Source organism: Biomphalaria glabrata, chromosome 13 (assembly GCF_947242115.1).
Source record: "Biomphalaria glabrata chromosome 13, xgBioGlab47.1, whole genome shotgun sequence".
NCBI classification, from domain to species: Eukaryota; Metazoa; Mollusca; class Gastropoda; family Planorbidae; genus Biomphalaria; species Biomphalaria glabrata.
Genome location: NC_074723.1, coordinates 14,610,485 through 14,637,570, shown reverse-complemented (window position 1 = coordinate 14,637,570; position 27,086 = coordinate 14,610,485). Strand labels below are relative to the sequence as shown.

The window sequence follows — 27,086 nt, the reverse complement described above, 5'->3', positions numbered from 1 at the left end:
CTCAACAGTTTCTCCACAGTTTCTCAACAGTTTCTCCACAGTTTCTCAACAGTTTCTCAACAGTTCTCAACAGTTTCTCAACAGTTTCTCAACAGTTTCTCCACAGTTTCTCAACAGTTTCTCAACAGTTTCTCAACAGTTTCTCCACAGTTTCTCCACAGTTTCTCAACAGTTTCTCAACAGTTTCTCCACAGTTTCTCAACAGTTTCTCAACAGTTTCTCAACAGTTTCTCAACAGTTTCTCCACAGTTTCTCCACAGTTTCTCAACAGTTTCTCAACAGTTTCTCAACAGTTTCTCAACAGTTTCTCAACAGTTTCTCAACAGTTTCTCAACAGTTTCTCAACAGTTCTCAACAGTTTCTCAACAGTTTCTCAACAGTTTCTCAACAGTTCTCAACAGTTTCTCAACAGTTTCTCAACAGTTTCTCCACAGTTTCTCAACAGTTTCTCAACAGTTTCTCAACAGTTTCTCAACAGTTTCTCCACAGTTTCTCCACAGTTTCTCCACAGTTTCTCAACAGTTTCTCCACAGTTCTCAACAGTTTCTTTGTGTTTGTACACCGGAGACACCAAGAACACTTGCTAATTATAAACTTTCCGCCATGTATGAAAATATCCACTAACAAGGGAAAACCAAAAAACAAATTATAATTAGCGAGGAAGGTGAAAAAATAGATTTGAGAAATATGCAGTTGGGTTACAGGTGTCAACTTTCAAACCCATTTGTTAGATAGCTCATTGGAAGACATCACACATAAAGTCTGACATAATAACTTGCGGTGCATTGCACGTGTCTATGTACCACTGTAACACTAGAAGGAACGAAGTGAGGAGAGAAATAATAGAGAGAAGGAAAAAGGAGAGAAAAAGAGTTGGTGAGATCATGAACAAATAGCATGGGAAGAAATAAGAAAGGAAGAGGAAGAACAAAATAATTCTCGTAATAGAAAGATTTAGAGAACTGAACCAAAATGAGAGAGGGAGAGGGAAATGAGAGAGAATAAAAAGAGGAAATGAGAAAGGGTGAGGGAAATGAGAGAGGGTGAGAGAAATGAGAGAGGGTGAGGGAAATGAGAGAGAATAAAAAGAGGAAATGAATGATGAAAGTAGAAGACAGAAAGAAAAAGAAAAAAAAAAGAAACAAAAGATAGAGTGAGTTTACATTTGTTCGTTGTTTTTTCCCATATTTAAATGAAACTAATTCAAACCAACAATCAGAGAACAAAATAAAATTATTTTAATTACAAAACAGACGAATAGACCATCATTAAATCACTCAAAATGATTATTAAGAACTAACAACTATACTTAAACCATACGTGTCCTTCTAAGTAATATATAGATTGTATCTGACACTTTTCTTCCATTATTCTGAGATGCGTAGGACACATTGTTCTATCATAAAACTCATCAACTAGAGACTTATTGTCTTTAAAGAAAAGTTGCTGTGTTCAGAAAATCTCAAGTGGTATTCTCAAACTGAAAGCCCCCATTGACTTGAATTATGCATAACAATTTGTTTCGCTTATAAGTTCGTGATTGTTTTTCAACATTTCCCAAGGCCAAACAGAAACAAAGAAAACGCAAAGATTAAATTGTCGAACTTTTTTTTTTTCACCAATTCGCAGTCTCGTGCTTCGATTATGAATGAATGCAGAGCTGAAAAAGAAATTGTAGAACACTCACGTCAGCATAGAATCTAACTCGTGAAATATTCTTCAGATAATTTCGTCACGTCTGCTCAAGATCTTGCCCTGCACTTGCACCCAGAGTTGGAGAAGTACAGTCTAGCTCGGCAGCAATCTCACGCATACATTCTAACGATGGGACACAATCTATCATTCATTTCATTGCTGGTCAAATGTCCACTTGTGCTAGAAAGTTGGTAATTGTGACATTAAAAAATCATGGGAGTCACCATGTGCGTGTTTCTTTGAAAAAAAAAAAAAAAAGGGAGGGGGGGAGAGGTAATACATTATAACGGCAAAAAAAAAAAAAAGGTTGAGTGTTTGGAAACGAGTTTGACCTGAAAACGCCGACGATCTTATACTGACTAAAAAATATTGTCCGAAAATCAAAAATCAAGAAATTGAAAATGTTAGCGTACTGGATGACGTCACAGTTAGACGTCACTAACCAGGATCAACACAACTAATGCTCATTAACTTACCAGGACTTGACATGCGCCAGTTAGGAGGCGCTTTTATGCCTTTATTTCAACACACTGAAGAAAAATATATGCTTCCTCAGTTTAATACCTTCCAACTCAGTTCAATAAATAAAACAAAAAACCCAGCGATAAACAAAGGTGCTTTCATTTGATTACCATTGACAGAAGAAGAAGAAATATAAAAAGGAAAGAGTGCATGCTGGCAAAAAAGGAAGAAAAATAAACCATAAAAATACTTTTTAAAAAAAGTTTATATTAAAACTTAGTTGTATTAATTAGTTTGGGTCAGTTGTATAATTAAATTGTAATAGATCTAGACTATCAATAATAAGTCTGTGCAATTACAAATATTGTTACCAATGTTTTTTGTTTAGCATAATTTCATGCTTTTAGCTTTCTAATACGCTATGCTACTGTCACTTGTCAGGACCAGTGATTGCTTTTTAAATGCATTAATAAATTAAAAGGTGACCAGAATTCAAACTAAAGCCTCCTCAGCCCCTCCTCAAGTCGGTACACTAACCACTGTGCCAGGTAAGTGTTTATGAAAATAGAAGTTTTCATAGTTTTATAATGTAGAGTTCAAACTTTCTCTCTACAAAACATAAAGGGGACTAATTCAACGTATACCACCTTTTCAGTCAAAAACAATTTCTTTCCCTTGTCGGAGATACCAAACAAAATAACTAATTACTAATGGATAACTAACTAAATGGTTAATTTTATTTTATTGATTCTTGTTTTGTCAGGTACAAGAAATAGTTTTGTGAAATTTCCGCTGTATCCAAGATTGTGTGTGAGAGCAGTAATGTGTACAAACTTTCTACCAAACAGAGTGAGTTGATATAAGCTTTGTAATAACAAGAAAAAAAGACTGTGTCTGTAGTTAAAGTCTTAAACTCCTCTTCTTTCTTCTGCTGCACAACCTGGGCAAATTGACGTCATCGAAAAGGCCGAGAACTAGAGGAATGCTTCCAAATGTTTGGAACAATCCTTCAACCCCAGGGCGTCATAAAGTGTACTTATCAGGTGTAAGACTTTAACCTGTCACTCACCATTTGGTGCACCAAGATGTGGCGTACAAGAAATCTGATTTTTTTTTTTGGTCCCGCTAAAAAAAATGAATGTTTTAAGGAATATTTTAAACGAATACAAATGAAGTTTTACCTTCAGAGAGATTCAAGATATCACTGAGTCGACACCGAAATAGTTATAAATATTTGTAGTTCACAAAGCAAGAGTTAAAGTAAAAAAATAAATAAAATAGAGTTTCCTTTCCAGACCTTGTGATCTATAGGGCAGATGATGTAAACGTCATCTGTTTCTGTGGCCCGCGGTTAACGAGGGTGTCATGTGACCAGCACAATGACCAACCGTCTTTACTTTCCGCAACTAAAGTCAGGTACCCATTAAGTTGGGTCCACTCAAGGCGCCCTTAAAATCCCGATATTCAAAGTCCCAGTCTTCACCGAGATTCAAGCCCAGGACCCCAAGACTAGAAAGCCAAGTGCTTAACCATTTAGCCACGGCGCCCCTAGCACATGAATTAATCTCTCTAAAGAATAAGCAAAGTGTTTCGCGAAATACTCAGAATGTGCGAAGTGCTCCTTTAAGGAAAAAGATTGGGAACCACTGATATAGACTAGACAATTATCTTTTGGACATTTCGAGCAAAAGGTTTAAAATTTACATTTTAGAACTCATCAAGCGTCAATTGGACTGTCCAAGTTTGCGTGTCTGACTGGACATCACGACATATTTCAGAGTTCTATTAAATGAATTAAAAAAAAATAATAATAAAATCACGTTTCAACCTTTAAGAATAGGTCTGTTTATAAGTACTAAGTGGAGAGAAGAAAGTATTTTCAGATACATCCAGCAGGACTTTTTAAATGAAAACGCAATGTAATTTTGTTGATAGTTCACACTTACAGTTAATCTAATGGTTTTAAATGTTAATATGCGTCTATTCCTTCACCTTTAAAGATGTGAGTGATTTTTAGTACATAAAACGTAAAAGGCTATAATCGTGCGTATGGGATGTTTCCATGTAATAATTTTTTTCTATTTTTTTTATTTTTTTATTGCTAATATGAAAAACATGAAACATGTTTTCTACAAAAGATTCGGATACACATGGCTACGCTTCGTTTAACATAGTCATAATTAACACCTATGAATAGATTAACTTGATTACGCGTAAGAAGTAAATATCTCTATCTTTAGAAGGAATGTTGTAACTTATAAGATAAGAGTCCAAAGACCGAGTCCATGCGAGACTAATCATCACAGTAGGCCTGAACCCTGCAACATTGTCACATGTGAGCAGTAGAGACGAATAGCTTGTACAGACCTGTCACGTGGTAATACTCTGGAATCAACACTTAGAATACAAAGAAAACAAGACTTAATTTATTTGATGAGGATATTGATGATGATAATGATAATGATGATAGTGGTATTGTTGATGGTGGTGACCCGACAAAATATCGCGGAAAAAATAGCGCCGACAAAATTGCGCGAAATTTCCCGACAAAATAGCGCAAGACAAATTAGCGCGGACTTCTAATATGATGTGTTTGAAAGTACCGGATGTATGTAAGTGAATGTCCTAGGCAGCAGTGTTGTTGACAACTTTCGTATTTTCTTCAATTTTGTATAGATCTAGAAGTAGGCAATATATGCAGAGATAGAGAGTGCATACAATTTATCTCATTCTCCTAAAAATAACAATGATTTTTGAATTGTGGTGTCCCTGTTCAAGGGTTAGGTATGATGATGTGTGTGTTACACATGTATAATTAGAAATCTTTATTATCTGCGAGTCTGTGGCCTATCTCTGTGATCAAACCAGCTCGAACTTAAGCGTGTCAGGATAAGTTAAACGCCGATCACTTCTCTCGCCAAATGTTTGTTTAATCTCATTTGTTCCACCTGCTGATGTAAATACTGCAAAGATCTAGATGACCCTTGGCCAGATGTTGTAGGAATTTATATGATTATTGGGATGACAACTATATTGGTCGCCAGAGACGAAACCGCAGAATGACTCCAAGATTTCCGATATCGTAATAAAATATTAGAGATCGAGTACAGGACAATATACCACGAACAAACAATTCAGTGGAGGGATGGCACCATGCATTTCAGCTGCCTTTTGACGGTCATCACCCTAATGTGTACAAGTTAATCTATCACTTCCTCAGAGAGCAGGAGAACACTGAGAACAAGATTCTGAGGTACAATGCTGGAAAAAGAAGTAAAGCTGCAAGCAAGACAAAGTACCTCCAACTTAACAGACGACTTGAAGCTATATTGCCAGTTTATGGAAACAAGCCAGTGATGGAGTTTCTACGTGACATTTCCTACTTTGTGTGTGTGTGTGCATAAATCTGACAAATATCTTTGCCTGTTTTCAAAGTACACTTTGGGAATGTAAATAAAAGATATATTTGGCAGTAATTGAGGTTGGCTTATTATAATTTCTGCTTTCTGTTTGCATATTTATGTTTTAAAATATCTAAAGTGTTTAGTACAAAATGACTGAAAACTAATGATAACATAAAAAAAATATTGGCTCTATTCATATTTTACGATATTTAAAGTATTTCTTTCAAAATGAATGAAAAATATTTTTTCTGCGAGATTTTGTCGGCGCCATTTTCTTTCCGCTATTTTTGTCGGCGCTATTTCTTTCGCGCTATTTTGTCAGCGCTATTTTATAGGGGTACCGTTGATGGTTAATTATGATGATGATGTTGATGACAGTGGTAATAGCGAAGACGATGATATTGATGATGATTACGAAAGTGATGAAGACGAGGATGATGATTGTGATATTGATAACGACGATAATGAGGATGATAGTGATGATGATGATTGTGATGTAGTTTATTTCGATGCTGATGGTAATGTGCTAATTATGATATTAACGTGTTTTTTTTTAATTATTTACCTTTACTGCATTAAATCTAAAACATAATTTTTAAAAAGCTTATACAAACTCGGTCTGTCTGGTAAGAAGTTTGTACACGTTATTTCTCAGACTCCCAATCTCGGATCAAGCTGAAATTTCGCACTATTATTTCTTTTAACTAACAACACCAAGAATCAATTTAAAAAATTAACTAATTATTTAATTAACTATTGGTAATAAATTTTTTGTTTGGCATCTCAAACAAGGGAAAGAAATTGTACTTGACAGAAGTCATGGTATAAGCTGAATTAGTCCCCTATATAAGTCGCCGCTTGAAGGTAATTTTGTAACAAACAAAAGATAACTCTACATTTTTCTACTTTCATAGGTACCTTACTAGCAAAGTGGCTAGGACGTTAGTTTCAGGAGGCTTACGTCAAGAGCTCGAATACAGGTCGTTTGCCCCCGCCCCCTTCCCATTTTTTAAAAAATAAATACTTTAAATTAAGGATTACGATAAAATTTCTCCCAGATATTTCTTCCTTTCTCCTCCCCTCCCCCTCCCCTTACCATTCTCCCAACTGTTCCAGAGAAGTGATAGAGGATCATAAGGGATGGCTACAAACTGAAAGTATGACATTGAACTAAACAAAGGCAATAGGTAACAAATATTTCTTATAGCACAGATTTATTATTGTCAGTCTAGACCTATTACAATGACTGATCCACACTAATTGATTGTACTACATTTAATATAAGCTACATCCATCTGATGTGATTGTTCATAGTCCAAAGCGACAGTATTATAGACAACAAAAAAAAAAGAGACAGCGAGAGAGAGAGAGAGAGAGAGAGTTCAGCTGTAAGAAGAAAGAAAGAGACAAAGCTCTATTGCTTGTATCTCACCTACAGGTTGCAGAGAAAGTCGACCACAACACTTACTTTCTCTTCTTTACTTTTCTCCGAGATTTATTTCTTTCTTTTGTCATTATTCTGACACATTTCTTTCCATCGAGATACTCACTTGGTCGTGACTTCTAGACTTCCTGTCGTCTCTTAGGAATAATGGAAAGAAAGGGGAAAAAAGTTGTTTCGTTTTCAGGTAAAAAGAAAAAAAAAACAGAAAAAATAACCAGAAACGGAACGTGTTACTGAGTATCGGACGGAGATTGTATCACGACACAAATACTGATACGGAAAACGACAGATGAGTTTACACAGAAATAACAAGTCGGTTTCGCATTTAAAAAGAAATTGAGTCTAGGTCAAAGACATTTTTTATTATCTTAAAATAATTTTTTTAGAAGAAAGGAGCTTGACTGTCAGGACATGTAAACTTCAATTCAGCGTTTCTCAAACTTTTACCCGTGACGCCCCCACAGACTGTTTTCGTTCTGAGCCACCTTAGACAGGTAACCTATCTGAAGGAACACTGCAAACTTTCCCTGAGGGTCCATTATTGAATGATTGTCTAATTGATGACTTTTGTTAAAGCCTAATCATTGAAGATCTTTCTGTTTAGCATTTGGTATTTTGGGTTTTTGACACATCGGCACCATTTAGGCAATGTCTTGCTGATGTTTCCTTTTCTTTGAATGTCTTGTTATGGGAGTGTATAGCTCTACACTGGTATAGTAGTGAGCAATGCTTATTAAATAATGTTTTCAATTACATTCGACGTATGTAAATACTAAATGTAATCTTTCTCATTTACAACAAAGTAAACTTTTATTTTCTGATTGCGCAACTTTTAATTTTCAATGAAATAAGCAAGCAATTGTTTTGTTGTTTTTTTTTTCTAAAAAAAAAAACACAATTTTTACAATTCACTATTTATTGTAAATTTGTTTATTTTTCTAAATATTTATGCAAAAGGTTTTGTTGTTGTTGTTGTTTTTCTAAAAAGAATGTTGCAGAAATATTTGTTTTACAAATGTACGTGTTTTCTGTTCTATTGTTGTATTGAAAGCTTGTGGACAAAATCTAAAACGAAAGGAAGAGAAACAGAAAGAAAGAAACTGCAGCCATCAAATATTTAGATGTGTTGCTCGGAACCTCACACTTTAGTTTACGTCTGGAGGAGACCGCAGTCATGAATATTGCACTAAACAAAGACAACTGGACATTGTTCTTGAGGAAGAATTCGACGAGTACTGCCCGTACAAATGACGTTATTTCTTTGTTTGGTATAAATTGGTAAAAATTAGAGTTCAATTAAATGATTGTGTGCTTTTTACTTTATGCTGCATTCTCTTTACCTGATATTTAGGAAGTAGCAAGTTAATTGTCTAAAGGAGGAAAATAAAAGAATGTACCACGTGACATAGGTGCCACAAAATGTTTCATAGATTGACGTTATTTTATTGACGGGGTACAAATAAGGAGGCAGTGATAAGCTTTGACCCCTTCAAGTCTGACTTGCCCACTGCCCAAAACAACTTGCAAATAAAGGACTTTTGACTGAGAGAAGGACTGCAGAAATGTGTCAGAGAAATGTAAAGAATGTTGACTGCCCAGTGCGACGTTATAGCTAATTAAGTAATCAGGTAACATTGATACTGACCATTGGGAAGACATAGCCTACGACCACACTAGATGGAGAGAGACAGTAACCAAGAAAGATATGGCCAGCGAAAAAACATGGGCCTCAGTTCTGGAAGAAAAAACGTGCCGTGCAAAAAATGGCCAGCTCATCTACCACCAAAGCGAAAGCCACCTTAGCCTGCGATACTTGTGGACGGGAGTGTCTCTCCAAAATAGGGCTCCACAGCCTCATGAGGGAGTGTCTCTCCAAAATAGGGCTCCACAGCCTCATGAGGGAGTGTCTCTCCAAAATAGGGCTCCACAGCCTCATGAACAAATGGTCGAGATGAACCAAAGTCGCTCTCGCCTGAAGGAGGCCAACACAATCAGGTAACTAACAGAAACGTATCAGAGAAATGTAAAGAATGTTGGCTGCCCAGTGCGACGTACAAACAAACAAAGTAACCAGGTAACTTACAGAAGTGCATGATGTTAAGTACTAGATACAATAGTGTGTATTTTGACGTTAGAGAAAGTGAAAGTACCGTTGCATGTTTCAGAGTTAAACGGAAATGTTTTCATGTGAGAAACGTGGTTAGCAGGAACTATTGAGTGAAAGGATTTCAAATAATTTCTTTCCGAATGGTTAATGCCAATGGGAAATTTAATGAAACTCAAGTTGAAAAGAAAACCAATTTAAAGAAAACCAATTTAAAGAAAAAGAAAGGAAACATTTTTTTTTGTCAAATCACGTGCTTGTTAAAAAAATGTTTCATTCAACAATTCAATTCAGACATGTCCTAAGCTTAGCGTTCCAAGATGTGGTCACTTAGTCATGTTCTATTTGGCAGCCAACATCAAAGAAAGACTTGAGTCCATCAATCCTCTTCATGATACTCGCAACATTCACTCGATACATCAAACAGGAGTTCATCCCCCTTGTACTAATTCACATCCTCTTTGATGGAATCGTAATCGCCTGATGGCCGTCGATTCTGCACACATTTTTCAGACGTCGAAAGATGGACTATATTTTTTTCTGATGACCATTACTGCCCAAGACTTGAATCAGGTGTTAGCAGAAGCTAAGGTATATTGGCGTTCAATTTGAAATTCGAATTCAGTCGAGACTAATCGTCTTAGAAGGCCTAAACACTGATCTGCAACGTCGCCATTTGTGGGCAGTGGAGACCAATAGCTCGTTTCCACGTTACATGTGAGTACCACGTGACAACGAGCTATTGGTTGTATAAGTCGTTGAAGAAGTTATTGTCTTTTGTTTTTTTTTTAAGATTATTTTATATTTCAAAACATTTTTGAAATTTGATAATAGAGTACGTATTTGTGTCTGGGACAACATATTGCTGACTAACAGTATTAAAGCCCTAGTCTGACGGACATGTGTGTTGAGCACTTTGCTGTACGGAAATGAAACATGGTCAACCTACTCATGGCAGGAAAAAAGCTGAATGTCTAAGGCGGATCTTTAAAATAAGGTGGCAAGATAAGATAACCAATGAGGAAGTGCTACAAAGAGCAGGGTGCCAGGACATCCGCTCTGTTATCAGCAGCAGACCCCTTGGCTAGCTTGGCCACGTTCGTAGAATGCCAGTAGGTCGACTTCCACAGGACATCCTGTATGGCGATCTAATAGAAGGCAGGAGAGCAGCTGGTCGCTCACTTTTACGTTATACGGATGTATGCAAACGCGACATGAAGCTCTTCAAAATCGGCACTGGCAGCTCGGAAGAGGTGTCACTGGATAGATTCACTTGGAGAGAGAGCATAAAGGAAGGGTCACGGATTGCAGATGTCATACACAACAGAGGCAGAAGGAAGGGTGAAAATGCAACGGCGCCTGGTGATTATATATGCCCAACCTGCGATCGCAGCTGTGTATCAAGGATTGGCCTCTTTAGTCACACAAGAAGTTGCAAAGGGAAAAGATTGTCTCTCGAGATCTATAATACCTATTTAGATCTTGTGTATCTGCTAAGATATGTCTTTTATTTTATATTTAATCAACTTGAACTTGGTATCTCTTCAGGGGATACATGGTCCAGTCATTTGATATAGTCATACATGGTACTTCCATCTGGTGTGATAGTCCAAAGCACAGTATTATAGACAAAGAGAAGAGACAGCGAGAGAGAGAGAGAGAGAGAGAGACAGAGAAAGAGAGAAAGAGTGGGGAAGGGAAAGAGGGAGATAGAGACAAAAAGAGAGACAAAAAAAAAGACTCCTCCATTGCCAATGCTTTTTCTTGTCCTTTATCCCCATAAGGCAGCTGAGTGTGCGTCACTCAATAGTTCCCTTGATATTTCATTATTTCAATTTCTAACTTTAAAGTGCATTTATTTCACTATACCAAAGTACGTCACAGCATTAATTGATGGAAGGCTTTAATAAATGCATTACAGTTAGACCTCGCTGTATGTTTTCGTAGATGTTGACAATAATGGTTTGTAACAATGACATGTTGATCTTTTGGCTCACTCTGTTTTGTGCAATAAATTTCTTTTTTAATATCACTTTCCTAGAGTCTAAACTTTCCTAGAGTCTAAACTTTCCTAGGGTCTAAAAAAAAAGGATTTTATTTACTTTTTAAAACTTTTTATGTAACTTCTGGAAAAAAAATGTTTTTACTATGTTTATATTCAATAAGATTGGAAATAATTAATTTGTAATTCTAAAAGATAAAATTTTTATTTAAAAAAAGAAGTAGGTTAAGTAGATCTCTGCAGTAGAGCAGAGGTTCTCAAAATTTATTGACACGGGGGCCCCATTACAAAGTCGAAACTTCCTTAGTGGAAAAGTGACATAAAGGTATAGTATATAAATTACAAATGTACAAGAAAAAATTGTTGAAGCAGTGTTGATTGAAACTAGAACATTTGTTTAAAATATTGCAATAAGCTACTCTTGCATTGGTGTTGATTTATGTTTGAAATGTGTGTCTACGAACAAGAGTCCAGCACACAATCGGTAAAATCCAAGTAAAGAGGTCCTCAAATCTTTAGTATAACTCGTCAACAATAGTAAGTAGAGACCTATGAAACAACAACGAGGGGCGAGGTGTTTATTATTAAAATTAGCCAATCAGACAAACTGACTTTTTTTTTAAACAAAGACGTTATTTTAGCTGTATACGATGTCCTTATTTCTGAGGACCCCTTACGCTCGACTTACGGACACCTAGTGGTCCGCTGACCAAAGTTTAAGAATCACTGCATTAGAGAAAGCTAAGTTTTATTTTTAATTTTTATGATCCTTCAGATGAATGAATAAATTATATTTAAAATGAGATTTCTTAATAGACGGACAGATAAATCAAATAGATAGATAGATAGATAGATAGATAGATAGATAGATAGATAGATAGATAGATAGATACATACATACATACATACATACATACATACGTACATACATACATACATACATACATACGTACATACGTACATACATACATACATACATACATACATACATACATACATACATACATACGTACATACGTACATACATACATACATACATCCATACATACATACATACATACATACGTACATACATACATACATACATACATACATACATACATACGTACGTACGTACATACATACATACATACATACATACATACATACATACGTACATATATACATACATACATACATACATACATACATACATACATACATACATACATACATACGTACATACATACATACATACGTACGTACATACATACATACATACATACATACATACATACATACATACATACATACATACATACATACGTACATACATACATACGTACATACATACATACATACATACATACATACATACATACATACATACATACATACATACGTACGTACATACATACATACATACATACATACATACATACATACATACATACGTACATACGTACGTACGTACATACATACATACATACATACATACATACATACATACATACATACGTACGTACGTACGTACATACATACATACATACATACATACATACATACATACATACATACATACATACATACATACATACATACGTACATACATACATACATACATAGATGCAATGTCTCAGTGCATTGGCTTTTAAATTAATTTGTTTTTCTACATAAATAAACTATTTCTAAATTGGATTCAGAATCTCGCAAAGTTCGAATCACTTCAGAAAATGGCAGAATACAATTGAAGAAATCTACTTACCACGGTAACGCGTATATCTTCTTTTTTTATTGTTGTGAAACTTAAAAACATTGACGACTAGGAAATAAATACAAAAATCGAAAAGATAAAAAACAATGTTTAGCTCGTGGTCTTTTAGAAAAAAATATTCAGCTCGGTTTAGGAGGAGATAAATATTGACTTTGTGTAGATGAAGTTTCCAGTAATGTTGTTTTAGATGTTTCTAATAGATTCTTGAATGAAAGTTTTCACTTGACATGTTTTAGTAAATGAAAGATTTCGATGAAGTCAGCGTAAATTGATTTTTAATAACAAACGATGTAGCTAAGGATGTTTGTTGTCTGCAGAGGATGTAGTGGCTGAAAGATAAAGCGCTTAACGTCCTAACCGGGAAGTCCCGGGTTCGAATCTAGGTAAAGATAGGGATTTTGAATTCCTGGATTTTGAAAACAACTCTAATTCTCTAATATATATATTTGGCTTCAAAGGTTGTCATGGCCAGTGGGTGTCAATGGGGATAAACTCTATAAAATACTCATAAAGGCATGAGTCTCCGATAACTTCTGACAAATAAGTTCAGCATCTGACCTGCTCGTGTAGCTTGGATACTAAGCCCGGCGAAACTGTTCTTACTAACAGGTGAAGGGGTGAAGGCGGATACCTGGCGCCATAAAACCGGGAGCTTCGGGCAGATGGAGCCCGTGAGCCTAGTAAGGCAATTCATCTAGGAGAGGGGTACTCTGACTTCAAACCCCCGCTGCCTTAAGGCTTCAGGAGACATACTCGAGGAAAAACCAGGAGTGAAACCCCTTAGGCGTTGGGAGCAGTGGCGTAGCAAGATACCCGTGGGCCCGGGTTCAAGAATATGTTGGTGGGCCCCCCTCCCCCAATAAGATGAATGTAAAGTGAGACAAAACAATTGTGTAATTTCAATGTATCGTTACATTTACTAAAAGACATTCCAATGTAAGTAGTGTACCTATTATTTATAAGTAATTAGTAACAATGTCATTACGTTTGATTCAGAACTCAGACAAGTAATAGTGTCTTAAAAGTTAATGTTTGTACAATTTTTTAACAGAATAAAACGACTTAAAAATGTTTCAAACAAATAAAGAAATGTTTTTTACATGCCTAAGACATTTCTAGATGAAAAATTTGAAATAAAAACACTATAATCTAATTCTATTTCCATTATTTAACAGAAAATAGATCGAACATTTTTCTGGCCTCCTAAGTAGAAAATTTAGTAACCAGTTAATCTATTTTTTAAATTTTGGCCTTTTCTCGCTCAATGAAGAAGACAAAGTGAAGCCAACCTGCTCTCTGTGTCTCTGTGTCATAGAAATTTGTATATAATTTTGAATAATCGAATTTCTAAAACTGGCGTCATGTTGAACAAACTGATACAGATACAATGAGAAATAAGAAGCATGCTGTGACTTGAAAACATCCAATCGTGTGCCGACTGTGGTAACATCGGAGGACTATACGAGAGCATGAAAAAACCTTTGGACCTCACACCAGCAAGTGTGTCCCGCTCAAGTCAAATAATGGCTCAATCATCAGTGATCGTGCACTGCAAATGGAGCGATGGGTAGAACACTATGCAGAAAAACGGTTTTTATTCGCAATTTCGACCCAATATGTTTTTGAATGCCGAAATATCAAAAGTGATAGATAATAATTTCTTCACTTTTTAGGCACTATTTTAACTCTTTTTGTGTCTAAATTTCAACAATATTCTTTAGTACGTAGCTTGCTTTTGTGGACATTGTATAAAACCAATATGTCTTTATTTAGTCAGTTAAAATATTGAGACAGTTTAAATGTTTTTATAGAGAGTACCGGATACGTGCTTTCAAGTGTGTAGAAAATGTAAAATAAAACAAAAAACAAACATGAAATATCCATATAATCATATATTTTTTTGTGTGTGAGGGTTGGGGGTAAAACTAAAAATAATAGAATTCTAATAATAAGTGATAATGGTAATCGAATTCCCGTACAAAAAGTATTGTTTAGAAAAGGGTTGTGTTCTAAGGTGGGCCTGTTCCAATTGGATGTAACAGATAACTTCTTCGTTCTCATTGTTTGTTTGTGTTGGACACTTCAGACGAATAGTCCTTTATGGGTTCAGACGAGTAGTACTATTCCTGAAACTAATTGCGCAGTTGTAACCTTTTCACGAGTCGAGTCTGTGACATATTTCGACCAAGTTCTAGAAGCGAGGTCAAACCAGTGCTAGTGTCAAGCGTAAACAAGTTAATTTTAGGTATCCAATCAAAGAAAGACTTTAAGGGAAAAAATAGCAGGTCAAAGTTACTAAAATAATTATCTGAGAAGTTTCCATGATTCTAGAACATCCGATTAAAAAAAGCATAAATTAGGGGAAAGTCAGACAGGGTTCTCACATAATAGTGATTCTTGTAGAGCGATGGTCCTCGCTTAGGTCCTCGATTAGTAATGGTTTGATAGAGTTATAAGTATTGTAATATTAGAGGGTCCATTAATGAAAGTTTTATTAGTTGAAGTAATATAATTAGTTGAAGCTGAATGTTATACTAAGTGAAGTTTCATGTATCTTTAAGTTTTATTTATGAAGTATCAAGTCAAGTTGTTATTGAATTGAGAAGTTAATTTTATGTGAAAGTTGAAGAAGTATTATTAAAGAAGTTTGGAAGAAAATACAGAGATGTTTGTTGACTTCATTGATAATATAATCCCTCGACTTGTTAGATAGGCTTTATGTAAGGGAAAAAAGTTAACAATAGATTGTAGCTTTGCGCGCAGGCTTTGACTAGTTGTGAGGTTGGGAATTGGATGGATTCAAGGATACATTACAAATTTACTTGTTTTAAAGAGTTACCCGACAAAATAGCGCTGAAAAAAATAGCTCCGACTAAATAGCACACATTTTCTCGAAAAAATAGCGCGGACCTATTTAAACTATGTGTAATAAGTACAGAATATAAACAAGTTACGTTCCTGGGCAGAATTTGTGCTTAGGTCTCTAACTTAGTTATACAGACCTACTCATTTATGTTATATTCAAGATTGCGCATGGGTTACTCTTGCAGGTATATGTACTGATTGATTATTGTGTCGTGCCTATGTTATATACACTACTGCCATCTTTATTCACGCGACCAGGTGTGTCAGTTATGTAGTCCATCTGGGAAAAAGTCTCTGCCGTCAAATAAACTTTAAAATGTTGCAGCTACATATTGTGATAATAAATGTACTCCTGTTTGGATGCTGTTCCATTTGTTCACCGTGATATAAATACTGCTAACTAAAAAGTAATCAGGTAACTAACAGAAATGTATACGTATATAATCCACTTTTTCACTTTATCGAGTGCCTAGTAGGTAATGCACACTTTATTTAGGTAATTTGTACATTATCTAGGACTAGGCTATGTGAAAAAAAAATGAAACAATTTAATACACACATTAACGGTTTACCCTAGTTGATCTTCATAATACCTATATATTCATAAAAAAAACCCCTCATTTCTGCACTTCATCTGTACCACATATACTACACTAGTGGGTTCTTAAAAAGTCATGTCGTCCCCCATCTGACGCATAGTCATGCCTACATCACACGAGCTAATTACCTGGCCATGAATGTCAACAAGATAGTTCAGTCAACTTCACTCAGCATGAGAAAATTAATTAGTTTGCCCACTCCCTCACTCACACACGTCAACACACACACCATACACACACACACACACACACACACACGCTCACCACAAACACTCCCTCGTATCCTTTTTCCATCTCAGCGTTCCCTCCTCAGTAGCTAGTTCAAACTTCATTGCATGTTAGGTCAATATTTACAGGGGAGACAAAACTATCCTTCCATTGTTTTGTGGCAGAAGTTAATGAGTTCATCTTAAGTATAAATATAAAAAGTTTTCGATGGCACGTTGTTCTGTAATTGTCTTAAAGAGTTCATTCCAAGACTCTTGGAACACGAGGCTCATGGATGCTCCTCTCCAGTGGGCCGTCTAAACAATTGTTCTGTCTGGAAAGGATCCAAGCAGATCAGATGTATTTCAAGATCCTCGGGTTAAAGACGAGGTCGAAGACCGAGCACACAGGCGGCCTTCCCCATTTTCTTCTCTGTGACACATCCGCTGTGCAGGTGTCTGCCATACAACGGCCCATTGAGTAAAGGTGTTTGTATAGTGACATGGTAGTTGTGGTTGTCTTTCAACCTCGCCAAAGCAAAGAACTCTGTCCTCCAACGGAGGGCCGGGGGGGGGGGAAGGAGAAGTTGGCCTAATCGTTTCCACTAACGACTATTTGTATCTGGTCGCCACGTTGAGGCTGAGAAATATTGCCCAGGGGTGCCATATTCACACATATCACTAGACTGTATCTTGCAAAATAAACAGCGAGATAGCAATGGTCTCAGGCGACTACAAAAAAAAAACGATCCTTACATTCACATGTGATGTAGTCTATGCGGGCGTAAATGCCTCTCCAATATAGCACTCTCTAACCACCAAGGGAAAATCCTATAAAAGATAAGGGATAGTCGCCTTAGCGTTTTGAAAAATGGGAGCGCGAAAATTTGTGCAGCTATATATATTTTTTCACTACAAAGCTTATATCAATTCACTCTGTCTGGTATAAAAAAGTTTGTTTGTAAAATGTTTTACATGTTTCGGATGTTCCTTCAGATTTGAAGATATTTTACTTCCTAGTCCAAACCTCCCGCAGGACGTCGGGGGATGGGAGCGGACTGGGTTTGAACCCGAGACCATCGATAAGTCTGAACAACAGTTTAGCGCGCAAACCGTATCGCGTTTGTAAACGCTATTACTACGACACCCAATTACGTATCAAGCTGAAATGTTGCACAACTATTTCTTTGACCTGACAACACAAGAATCATTTTAAAAAATTAACTAATTCGATCATTGGTAATTAATTATTTTGTTTGATATCTCAAATAAGGAAAAGAAATTGTACTTAACTAAAGTGGCGGTATAAGCTGAATTAGTTCCCTATATAGGTATCCGTTTTAAAGTAATTTTATAACAAACAATATAGAACTATACAATCTTCTACTTTCATAGGCACCTCGCTAGCAGAGTGGTTAGGACGTCGGCTTAAGTTTGAATTCAAGTCTCCCCCCCCCCTTTTTGTTTTTCAAAATCCTTTAAAATAGCGTATAGGGTAATTCACCCAGCAATATATCCCTTTCTTTCTCTCCCCTACCCCACACTTTCTATTTTCTCCACTGAAGTGATAGAATCCTAGCGTAGTGTGAAAGCTAAAAGCATGAAGTAGAGTTACACAAAAACAATTAGTACAAATATTCCTAATCGCACAGAATATATATATATATATATATAGTCTATGGTCTAGATCTATTACAAATTTAATTACACGACTGATCCAAACTAATTGATACAATTACATCAAATATAACATTGTTTTTTTTTTAAAGTATTTTTTAGTTTTTTTTTTTGTTGTTTTTTTTTATTTGTTTTTAATACGTCTTAGAGATGTGAAATCTGTACCAGTTAGACTAGATTCATGTACCGTATTCAAGGGGTACTGGCTAAACACATTTTTTTTTCATCATATGTTAATATCCTCTTGATGGAAATAATGTATCATTGTGTCTAGACTGTACATAAATGTTAATTTCGGTAGGTATGTGATCCGGCCGAGAGATGTATACCTGGGGACCTATAATTTTGTCAGAAACTCTACTATTGGGACCAAAATTAATTGTCAGCCCTAAGGTCACTAATAAGACGCTTCATATACTACGATTTCACCGCACCGCAGGCGATTTCCTGGCCACTTTCTCTTACACGTTTTTTTAACTTTTGTATTTGAGGTTTTTTTTTTGTTTTTTTTTAAACAAATAATTAAAACAAAAGGTGCTGAAAACAAACATTAACGCTGGAGCTATTTATACTTACAAAGAGAATAGTTTCATCTAAAAAACGTTAAAACTGGAGCTATTCAGTCAGGGGAGGTATGGCGAGAGTAAATATGTTATTTTGATATATTGGTATGATAGTTATCTCCCTTTGTTTAGGTACTCCCAAATCCAGGTTATGAATGTGATTAGTCTTGTACGTGTTATGAACTGAATGATTTAGTCTTCTTTGAATGTGCGAGAGTATGTTAGTTAGTGAGGTCTTGTCCCCGGTCCAGGAAGGTTGGACAGTTACTTCCAGGACTGGTGGCTTTGTATTAATATTTATTGAGTCGATGTCATCGCGTGCTTATTGAATATTAAATTATTATTTGTATTTCCATGGATATCTATTGTCGGAGTTGAAGTGTGTTTAGTAATAATTATTCTTGATTGTAATTATTAAGTAACTCCTAACGAGCCAAGCCAAGCAATAAAAAAGGAACCCGACAATACTTACAGAGAGAATAGCTTCATCTTCAATTATTACCAATCAGAAATCTATTTTTATTTGTCTATATTTGTTTAATATATGAAAATGAATGGAAGATATATGTTAAGACTACTGCACTCTACAACAATGTTTATTTATTTGTTTCAGACAAACACTATATTTAGGCCTATCATGCCGCCTATGTCTCTTTTTTTCCAAAGAATGTTTGGTCCAATTTTTTTTATTGTGTTTGATTATTAAATGTAAATATCTAGAGTCCTGTCTCAAAATTTACAATATGGCTGGTTTCTAAATTTAATATAAAGTTATAATGAGTGTGATATGATAGGGGTGCACCGGATAGTACTTTTTGATATCCGGCCGGATAGTAAAATTTGATATTCGGCCGGGGCCGGAGCCAGAGCCGGATACCTAAGTGTCTTTTTAATAGCTTGTGTCGCTGAACATTTTACGAAACTGTTAAATAACATACCTATATTGGTTGGTTTTATGTTAATTCCTTTTATATACCTTAGTGTTTTAAACTCTGTTACTGATTGATTTATTCAAACTTAACAGTATTTATTAACATGCCTTGTCTTTATAATAAACGATGTTTGGTGCATATTCATATGGCTCTATTTTTAAGCACATTATTTTGTTTTAATATAAACATTAATACATTCTACAACAGACATTAATGGAACGAGGTCCACTTTATGCATATTAAATAGGTGTATTTTTTACTATCCGGTTTACTATCCGGTAGTGATATCCGACCGGAGCCGAATAGCATCGGATAGTAAAAAATACCGGATATTCGGCAGAAGCCGGAGCCGGAGGGACTATCCGTGCACCCCTAGTGATATCCGTCATGGCACTGTTATCGAACTCATTGGTTGATGTTGACCAATTATGCAATGGTAGTTTGAAATATTGAACATTTTATGCCCTCTGAGACATTTACAAAGATTTGCATTTGCAGGTAAAAGTCTTTCAGTCCAGTAACTTGCATTCCAGATTAGCCCGTCATGATACTAACACATTTTGTTTTTAAATAGCCTGCTAGATCTAGTAGACGCCAACATAGCCATGAAAGTGATCGAGAATCAGCTCCGAGATGTGAATCTGGGCAAAGATCAAGGGTTTAATTCTAAGTCTTTGACAAGACGTTGACACGTGACCCCCCCCCCCTCTTCAATCTAATTTACTTCAATTATACCATAGGCTCATTGGATGTGACTTCATCAGCTGATATGTCAGTGGATTGGCGGGGGGGGGGGGGTAGGTTGAGTGATGGGGTAGGGGTAGAGTTGAGGAAGTAGTAAACATACCTGTTACAAACATCCAATCAGAGAAGCCGTTGTGTCCACGTGACTCCGCTACCTGATCAAATGTAATTCCTCTTGTTGATCCTGTTGGTGTAAGTTGTTCCCCTCAATGTTACAGAGTTATTGCCCCCGACAGTTAGCTCGTCTCACGGAGAAGACAAAATAATTTATCGACCGACTTGGATTACGTCATAGACTATGGGAATAAAGAGTCAACACTCAGTTTAGTGTAGGCCTACATTGTTTTAGGGTGCTTTCTTCTCTTTGGATACACTTTGGTGTTTGAGATCCCGTTTACGTTCTTCAATTCAGTATGAAAGAAAAATCTTTGAAAACAAGGTTACAAAGACAGTTTGTGTAGAAACACAAACTCAAAATCGGCCCCCGAAATGGTCCACCCAGGCAGGTAAAAAGGGAGGTTTCAATATTTTCCGAAAGAACATCAGAATGAAATTCTATCAAAGACAAATGACAGAGAAGAATAGAGAAAGAAGGTTGACAGATCCTGTGTAGTGCCCCAGCGGTCCAGCAGACCAAACGATATGTGAAAGTGAATCTGAAGTTAAATGCAAACCTGACCTAACTGATGTCTTATAATGAATATCTAATTGATCTAATTGTTTTCTAAAGGGTCAATCTCTTATTCAAATCCTAAAGATAAAAGCATTGACGTAAAAAGAATATTCCTATAGATAAGTGTTACATTGAGGAATGGTTGTGTAGCAATTCACTAGATAATATGAAAAACTACTTATTAATTGTTGTTTTAAATTATGTCCAACTTATATGCCTACTAAATAGATGTTTTCTCTTTTTAAAAAAGTAAACACTTTGTTATGTGTAAATATAGTGATAGTATGACAGAAATTACGTAACTTAGCAACACAAATGTAAAAAAAAAATTGACTAAAATTCTAAAACCTTTTGCTTAAATGAGTTAAAAATAAGGCAGATTTTTTTTTCCCTTACTAAAGAGCCTTCAGTGTTTGTTAATATTAATAGTGAATAGTTGTAAAAGTGGTGTATTTTTATGAAAAACTGCTTGCATCAGTGATTTAAAAAATTAGATTTTTCGCTTTTAGAAAAGAAAAAAGTAGCTGTTGCATCAGAACTTTGAGCGGTCTAAAATATAATGATGTTCGGATTTTCACTATCTTTTCTAGTTTACGAGATCTAAACGGGACGGACGGACGGACAGACATTCCACACAAAACTAATAGTGTTTTTTCCCCCTTTCGGGGGCCACTAAAAATTATTTGTCCTATAATGAAAAGTGCTACAAAGTGCCCTACAATTATAAGATGATATATTAAAATAGTTCGCTGATTAATACTTCCGTATTTTGTACATCGACACACCAAAACTAAATTATATGAGAATACATTTTATAAACACAGAAAAGCTTAAACATTTTACCCAGGACTAGCTATGATAGTCTTGAAAAAGACAGGGAATCTCTTGGACTACTGATCAACCTTTAACATCAGTATTAGTTCAAGAAGGGCTTTTGTTTCTATTTAGTTGATTGTTTCCTTTTTTCGTTTTAAATTCACGTTAAGAATGTTGACCAATCTTTCTTCTCTGATCCCTTTTTTTTTGTGTGCTAGTGGCAACAATGGACCTCATTCACCAATCGTAAACAAACAACATTTAGCCACGTGATAATATTGACAAAACAATGAAAAAAAAAACTGTCACGTGACAGTGTATGTATTACGTAATTTGTATAGAAGAGATAGAGAACACGTGGCTAAATGTTGTTTGTTTACGATTGGTGAATGAGGTCCATTGAAGAGACGTGCACGTTTACTCTTTATGATCCACACAGGTAGAGAAACATAGTTTTGAAAGCCTTACATTTATAAAGTCATAATTCACACAGGTAGAGAAACATAGTTTTGAAAGCCTTACATTTATAAAGTCATGATCCACAGAGGTAGAGAAACATAGTTTTGAAAGCCTTACATTTATAAAGTCATAATTCACACAGGTAGAGAAACATAGTTTTGAAAGCCTTACATTTATAAAGTCATGATCCACAGAGGTAGAGAAACATAGTTTTGAAAGCCTTACATTTATAAAGTCATGTGACTTGAATCTTTCTGAAAACTGTGCGCGTGATTGGCTGCCTGGTCGTGTGGCGCTCCGGATTGTTGTCCCTAGGTTCCGAATTCGAAGCTTTCTCGCCGCCATCTCTTGCCGTCCTGTGTTTTGGAGTGTGTGTGCATGTTTCCTAGGTGATGGTGAATAGGAGTTAGGCGATTGGTTGATGGCTTTGCATGTGAGGATGATGAAATTACAATAGGATCTAGCCACAGTCTAACGTAATGCAATGTAAAACGTAAGACAATCTGGAGACATGTATGAGTAAAGACGTGTTTTTGTTGTGAGTTAGATTTTGTTTAAATTTTAGTTTATTTCATTACTATTAGATCTAGATCTCAAGTTTAATAAGTGAATATTTTAATAGAAGCTATATTGAGTTTTTTGTTCACAAGAGAAGTTTGTTCTATTTAATGTGTGTTTGTTTTAAATATAATACGCCAACATTGGTTCAGTTGTACTAGCTGTTTAGAAAGTTGAATAGCCAACGACCGACTGCTAATGATTTGGGTTATGACGTAAGAATGTTCATTTTGATGGAACGTCTGAGAATGTACACAAGTCAAAGTGTGCCCGAGCGTTTGGGGAAAAATCATGTAAGTTGACACTATCACAGTTGCCAACTTTGCGAACTTTGTCGCACTTAGTGGGACCACAATATACAATTTATTCAATCTTTCTCTAGCATTAAGCGGAGAAGCTTTATAACATTATGTTTCTGTGAGTCTAGCGAGGATTGGTATCCTTCAACCATGTCTCTAGCTTGTAGCACCTCAATAATTGTATGATCGTGAGACCTGTTTCCTGTAAACTGGATGGTCGAAAGGAATGATTTCATTAACCTTCCCATTACGAGTAGCTTGACCTTTGAGAAGATACTCTGGCAATAACATCAATTTTTTTTTTTTTTTTTTTTTTGCTATTTTTGTGTTATTACCATATTATCAATAGCCGGGTAGAGTACAGAAGCCCTGCTGTAGTGATCAGGTTAGCCTAACTACAGAGACATGATCTAGTGTAGAAATAGAATACTCATTACTTCGGAGACCTGGTGTAACGTGGATCTTATGTTTCTTTCCTAATTAGACTAATGCCAGAAGTGAATATGCACCAAAATGTTTGTGTATGTGTGTTTAAGAGAGAGAGAGAGAGAGAGAGAGAGAGACTAATAGGTGAAAATTCTCCATAAATAAGTATTACTTTTTCATATCTCGTTCCTTTGCAGATGACTTTGTGGCCGCGTGTGTGTGTGTGGTCTCAGACCAGGTCATGGGTCCCAAGACAACAAATGTATAAATCAATGACTTCGCATTAGTCTATTAGTCTCCGTAAGACAGATTTCCACCTGGAATCAACAAGCAAAAAGGAAGAGGTGATGACCCAGAATTTCTTTGAGCCAAGATTCAGAAGCACATGCCAAGCCAATGGGCAAGACTAGCCAGAACCTAGATGCCCGGAGAAACTCTGTTGGTGGACAAAGATACGATATGATGCGTTCAAATATCATAAAAGATTTAAACGATTTTAAGATATATTATTATCACTGAGGGTTTTGATCGGAAACTGTTATAAACGACTTGTCAGTGAGTAGTTTGTTGATGATGAATTTTTTGGAGTCACGAATGTCAGCATGTTAATGCATTCAAGTATTCTACTTTACTCTATTAGTAGTATCCAATAATTTCAAAAGTAATAAAGCTAGAATTGTTTTGTATCAAGCTTATTGCAAACGACCCAGCCCCTTACTGTTTGGAATATCTCTCACACTTTATTGTACGCCCTCCCCATCCCTTCTTAATTAAACTTAACTCTTCTTCCATTGACAAATGATTCTTTGCAGACGTCAGAATGATACATTTCAAAAGCTCAGAATCCTAGAAAATGCTATTCCTTGCAGGGCCGAGAGAAGCAGGACCTTAGTTAATGAAACTCCTCCTGTGTGAGTGTGCAAATACTGCTGTGTCATCAGCGGATGGCAAATCTCTTACAAATGTGGCTCTGATTTTCGTTTTAGCCATCAGACTGGCGACACTCAAAAGTTTGCCATCGTATCTGGAATGTAGATAAGTGCCTTCGGTGGATTTGTCGAATGTGTCGTGGATTAACAATGAAAAGAGTATTCCGAAAAGGATCCTTGTTTAACTCCCTTTTTGACGCTAAAACTTTCGAAGCAGGGGCCATAAATCTGCACAGTGCCCATCCTATTTCTTTCTTATTGTCTTTCCACCTACGTCATGACCTAAACATGACATAGGTGTGTCATTAGACAGGGGCTCACTGGGAGACATATAAGGCCCTGGCATTACCTTACAATCAGCAATACTATCTGCGTGCCTTGCGATGACTATCCATTGACATGGTACTTGTCCCCATGATATGCATGCTGAGATTTACTTAACCTAGTGTATGTCTATATGTATATAACCAAGACAACATAAATACAAAAGATTGTTTGTCCATGAAAAAAAAAGGCGGAATTCGCAACCCTCTCGTAAGCACGCCTACAGTGAATAGCACGCCCCCTCCCATTCCAGTTCTGAGAAACGCCTCTGTGTTACCTGATATTTTAATGGCACCTAGTTACTTTGTTAATTTCCATTCAGTAGTTGTTTTATTTTTTAATCTAATTGTTTTGAAAATTACCTGGCGAGCTTACATAATTTGCTAATCTGTTGCATCAAGGGATAAATACACCAGCAGGTTATATGCGTGCCGAGGTAAGTCTCAAGTAATTGTAAGAAGACAGGAGGGGGGGTGGGGTTCAAGCGCACTGTTGCTGTGAGCGCGATCTCATTTAGAGACAGGTACTCACATTGAGCTGTACTCAGGATAGTGGAGTCGCCAACATAGACCTTTGGAGGAGTTCAGATTTCATTAAATGTAGAGTGTATGTAGTCAAATTAGAGAGACATCTGCTAGGTACTGGGATATTCAACGATGTTACTACTAGCTGTAACTCCTAAGGAAACGATTGTACAAATGGTTAGAATTAAGTCGTCATTGTCTAAATATATCTAAAAAAAAAAAGGTTGCATTTTATATGTCTCCTTCAAACAGGGCCGGTCCTACAGATTGCGGGGCCCTATGCGAAACGGATTGCGCGGGGCCCAGTCTAGGTAGGGGTAAGGATAATAAGAGAAAATGAAAATTTTGTATAAAATAAATTCGTCTTTGTATTTTATTCATTCTTTACTAAGTACTAAATCACCGTGAACTTAACTTTACGGCGACATCTACAGTAGATAGTAGTTTTCCAACAAAAAGCCAATAAACATTGAGATCTGCCTTTTAGATTTACTATCGACTAGGAAAATATCGCTTTTCATTTGTTTTAAAGGTCGAGATATATTTAGATTTATATTTATATACCAGTGACTATTAAAGTAAATTAAGTATTTAAACTTCTTGTTTTGGTTAAAATTCGTCTTATTATTACATTTTTATTAATGAAAGCTGACAGTGCTTTTTTTTTAATCGCGAGTATGATTGGAGTTTTCCATATTGAATGATACCCCAAAATGACAATTTTGTCTGTTTTAAGGAGATTTGCATCAGTTTTCAGAAGATTTTAATATAATTTCAGAATATTTTGCAATTTCATGAGAATCCCAGGAACCCTTAAATAATATGTTAAAATGGTTAAATTTGATAATTTACACCTAGAATTCGCACGAGGCCTATGAAAGGGCGGGGCCCACTGAAGCCGCATAGGTTGCAGTGGCCTAAGACCGGTCCTGCCTTCAAACTAATGGTACACAATAAATAGAATTAAAATAATAATAGAGAAATACAAAGCATTAGATGCTTAGCCTCTATATCTTAAATCTCATTGCAAGCACACATATGTACATTCTTATAGATATACACACGGGACCAAGATACCAAGCAAGTTTTTTTGTTTAAGTCTTCACATACATAGAGCGAAGCAAGGCTTCAACGGAACACAGAAGACTGAAGTTTAGTCAAGCATATCAACATGACCACTATGACCTGTTGTGCAATTTCTGCGGACATATTTTGGAGAGGGGGCAAAAACTATTCCAAAGCAACTTTTTTTGCTTTGAAAGTATATGTCTGAGTGAAAAGAAAAAAAGCTTTAAAAATACATTTATCATTCTTGTGTTATGTGGCATCATTGTAGCTGTCTGGATGTTATGTGAAAACTACTTCCATATACTGGATTTATAAAGGAATATTGGGTAGATTATTCATGTTTGTGTCTAAAGGAATATTATTAAAATGATCAAATTAGGTTTAGTGTTTTAGTCATTCATAAATCCTTGGCGTGTATTTGTCATTAGAATAGATATACAAAAAGTAAATAAAAAATTGTACTAACGACACAATCCTAGTGTAACACATCGTAACACGCTTTGACCTAATTACTCCTGGGGCCTATCGGCACAATGGGCTTCAAGCTTTCTCTCCATAGA

At 35.9% G+C, this 27,086-nt stretch overlaps 1 protein-coding gene across 1 annotated transcript in view; it reads left to right on the top strand.

Moving 5' to 3' along the window:
• Positions 1 to 5,907: 5,907 nt before the first annotated feature.
• The window catches only part of LOC129922422 (putative uncharacterized protein DDB_G0287265), an 86,648-nt gene continuing 65,469 nt past the window's right edge, over positions 5,908 to 27,086 (top strand). The window contains exon 1 of the mRNA XM_056008414.1: positions 5,908 to 6,079. Coding sequence (XP_055864389.1) covers positions 5,908 to 6,079 — 172 coding nt within the window. The remainder of the gene's footprint in view (positions 6,080 to 27,086) is intronic.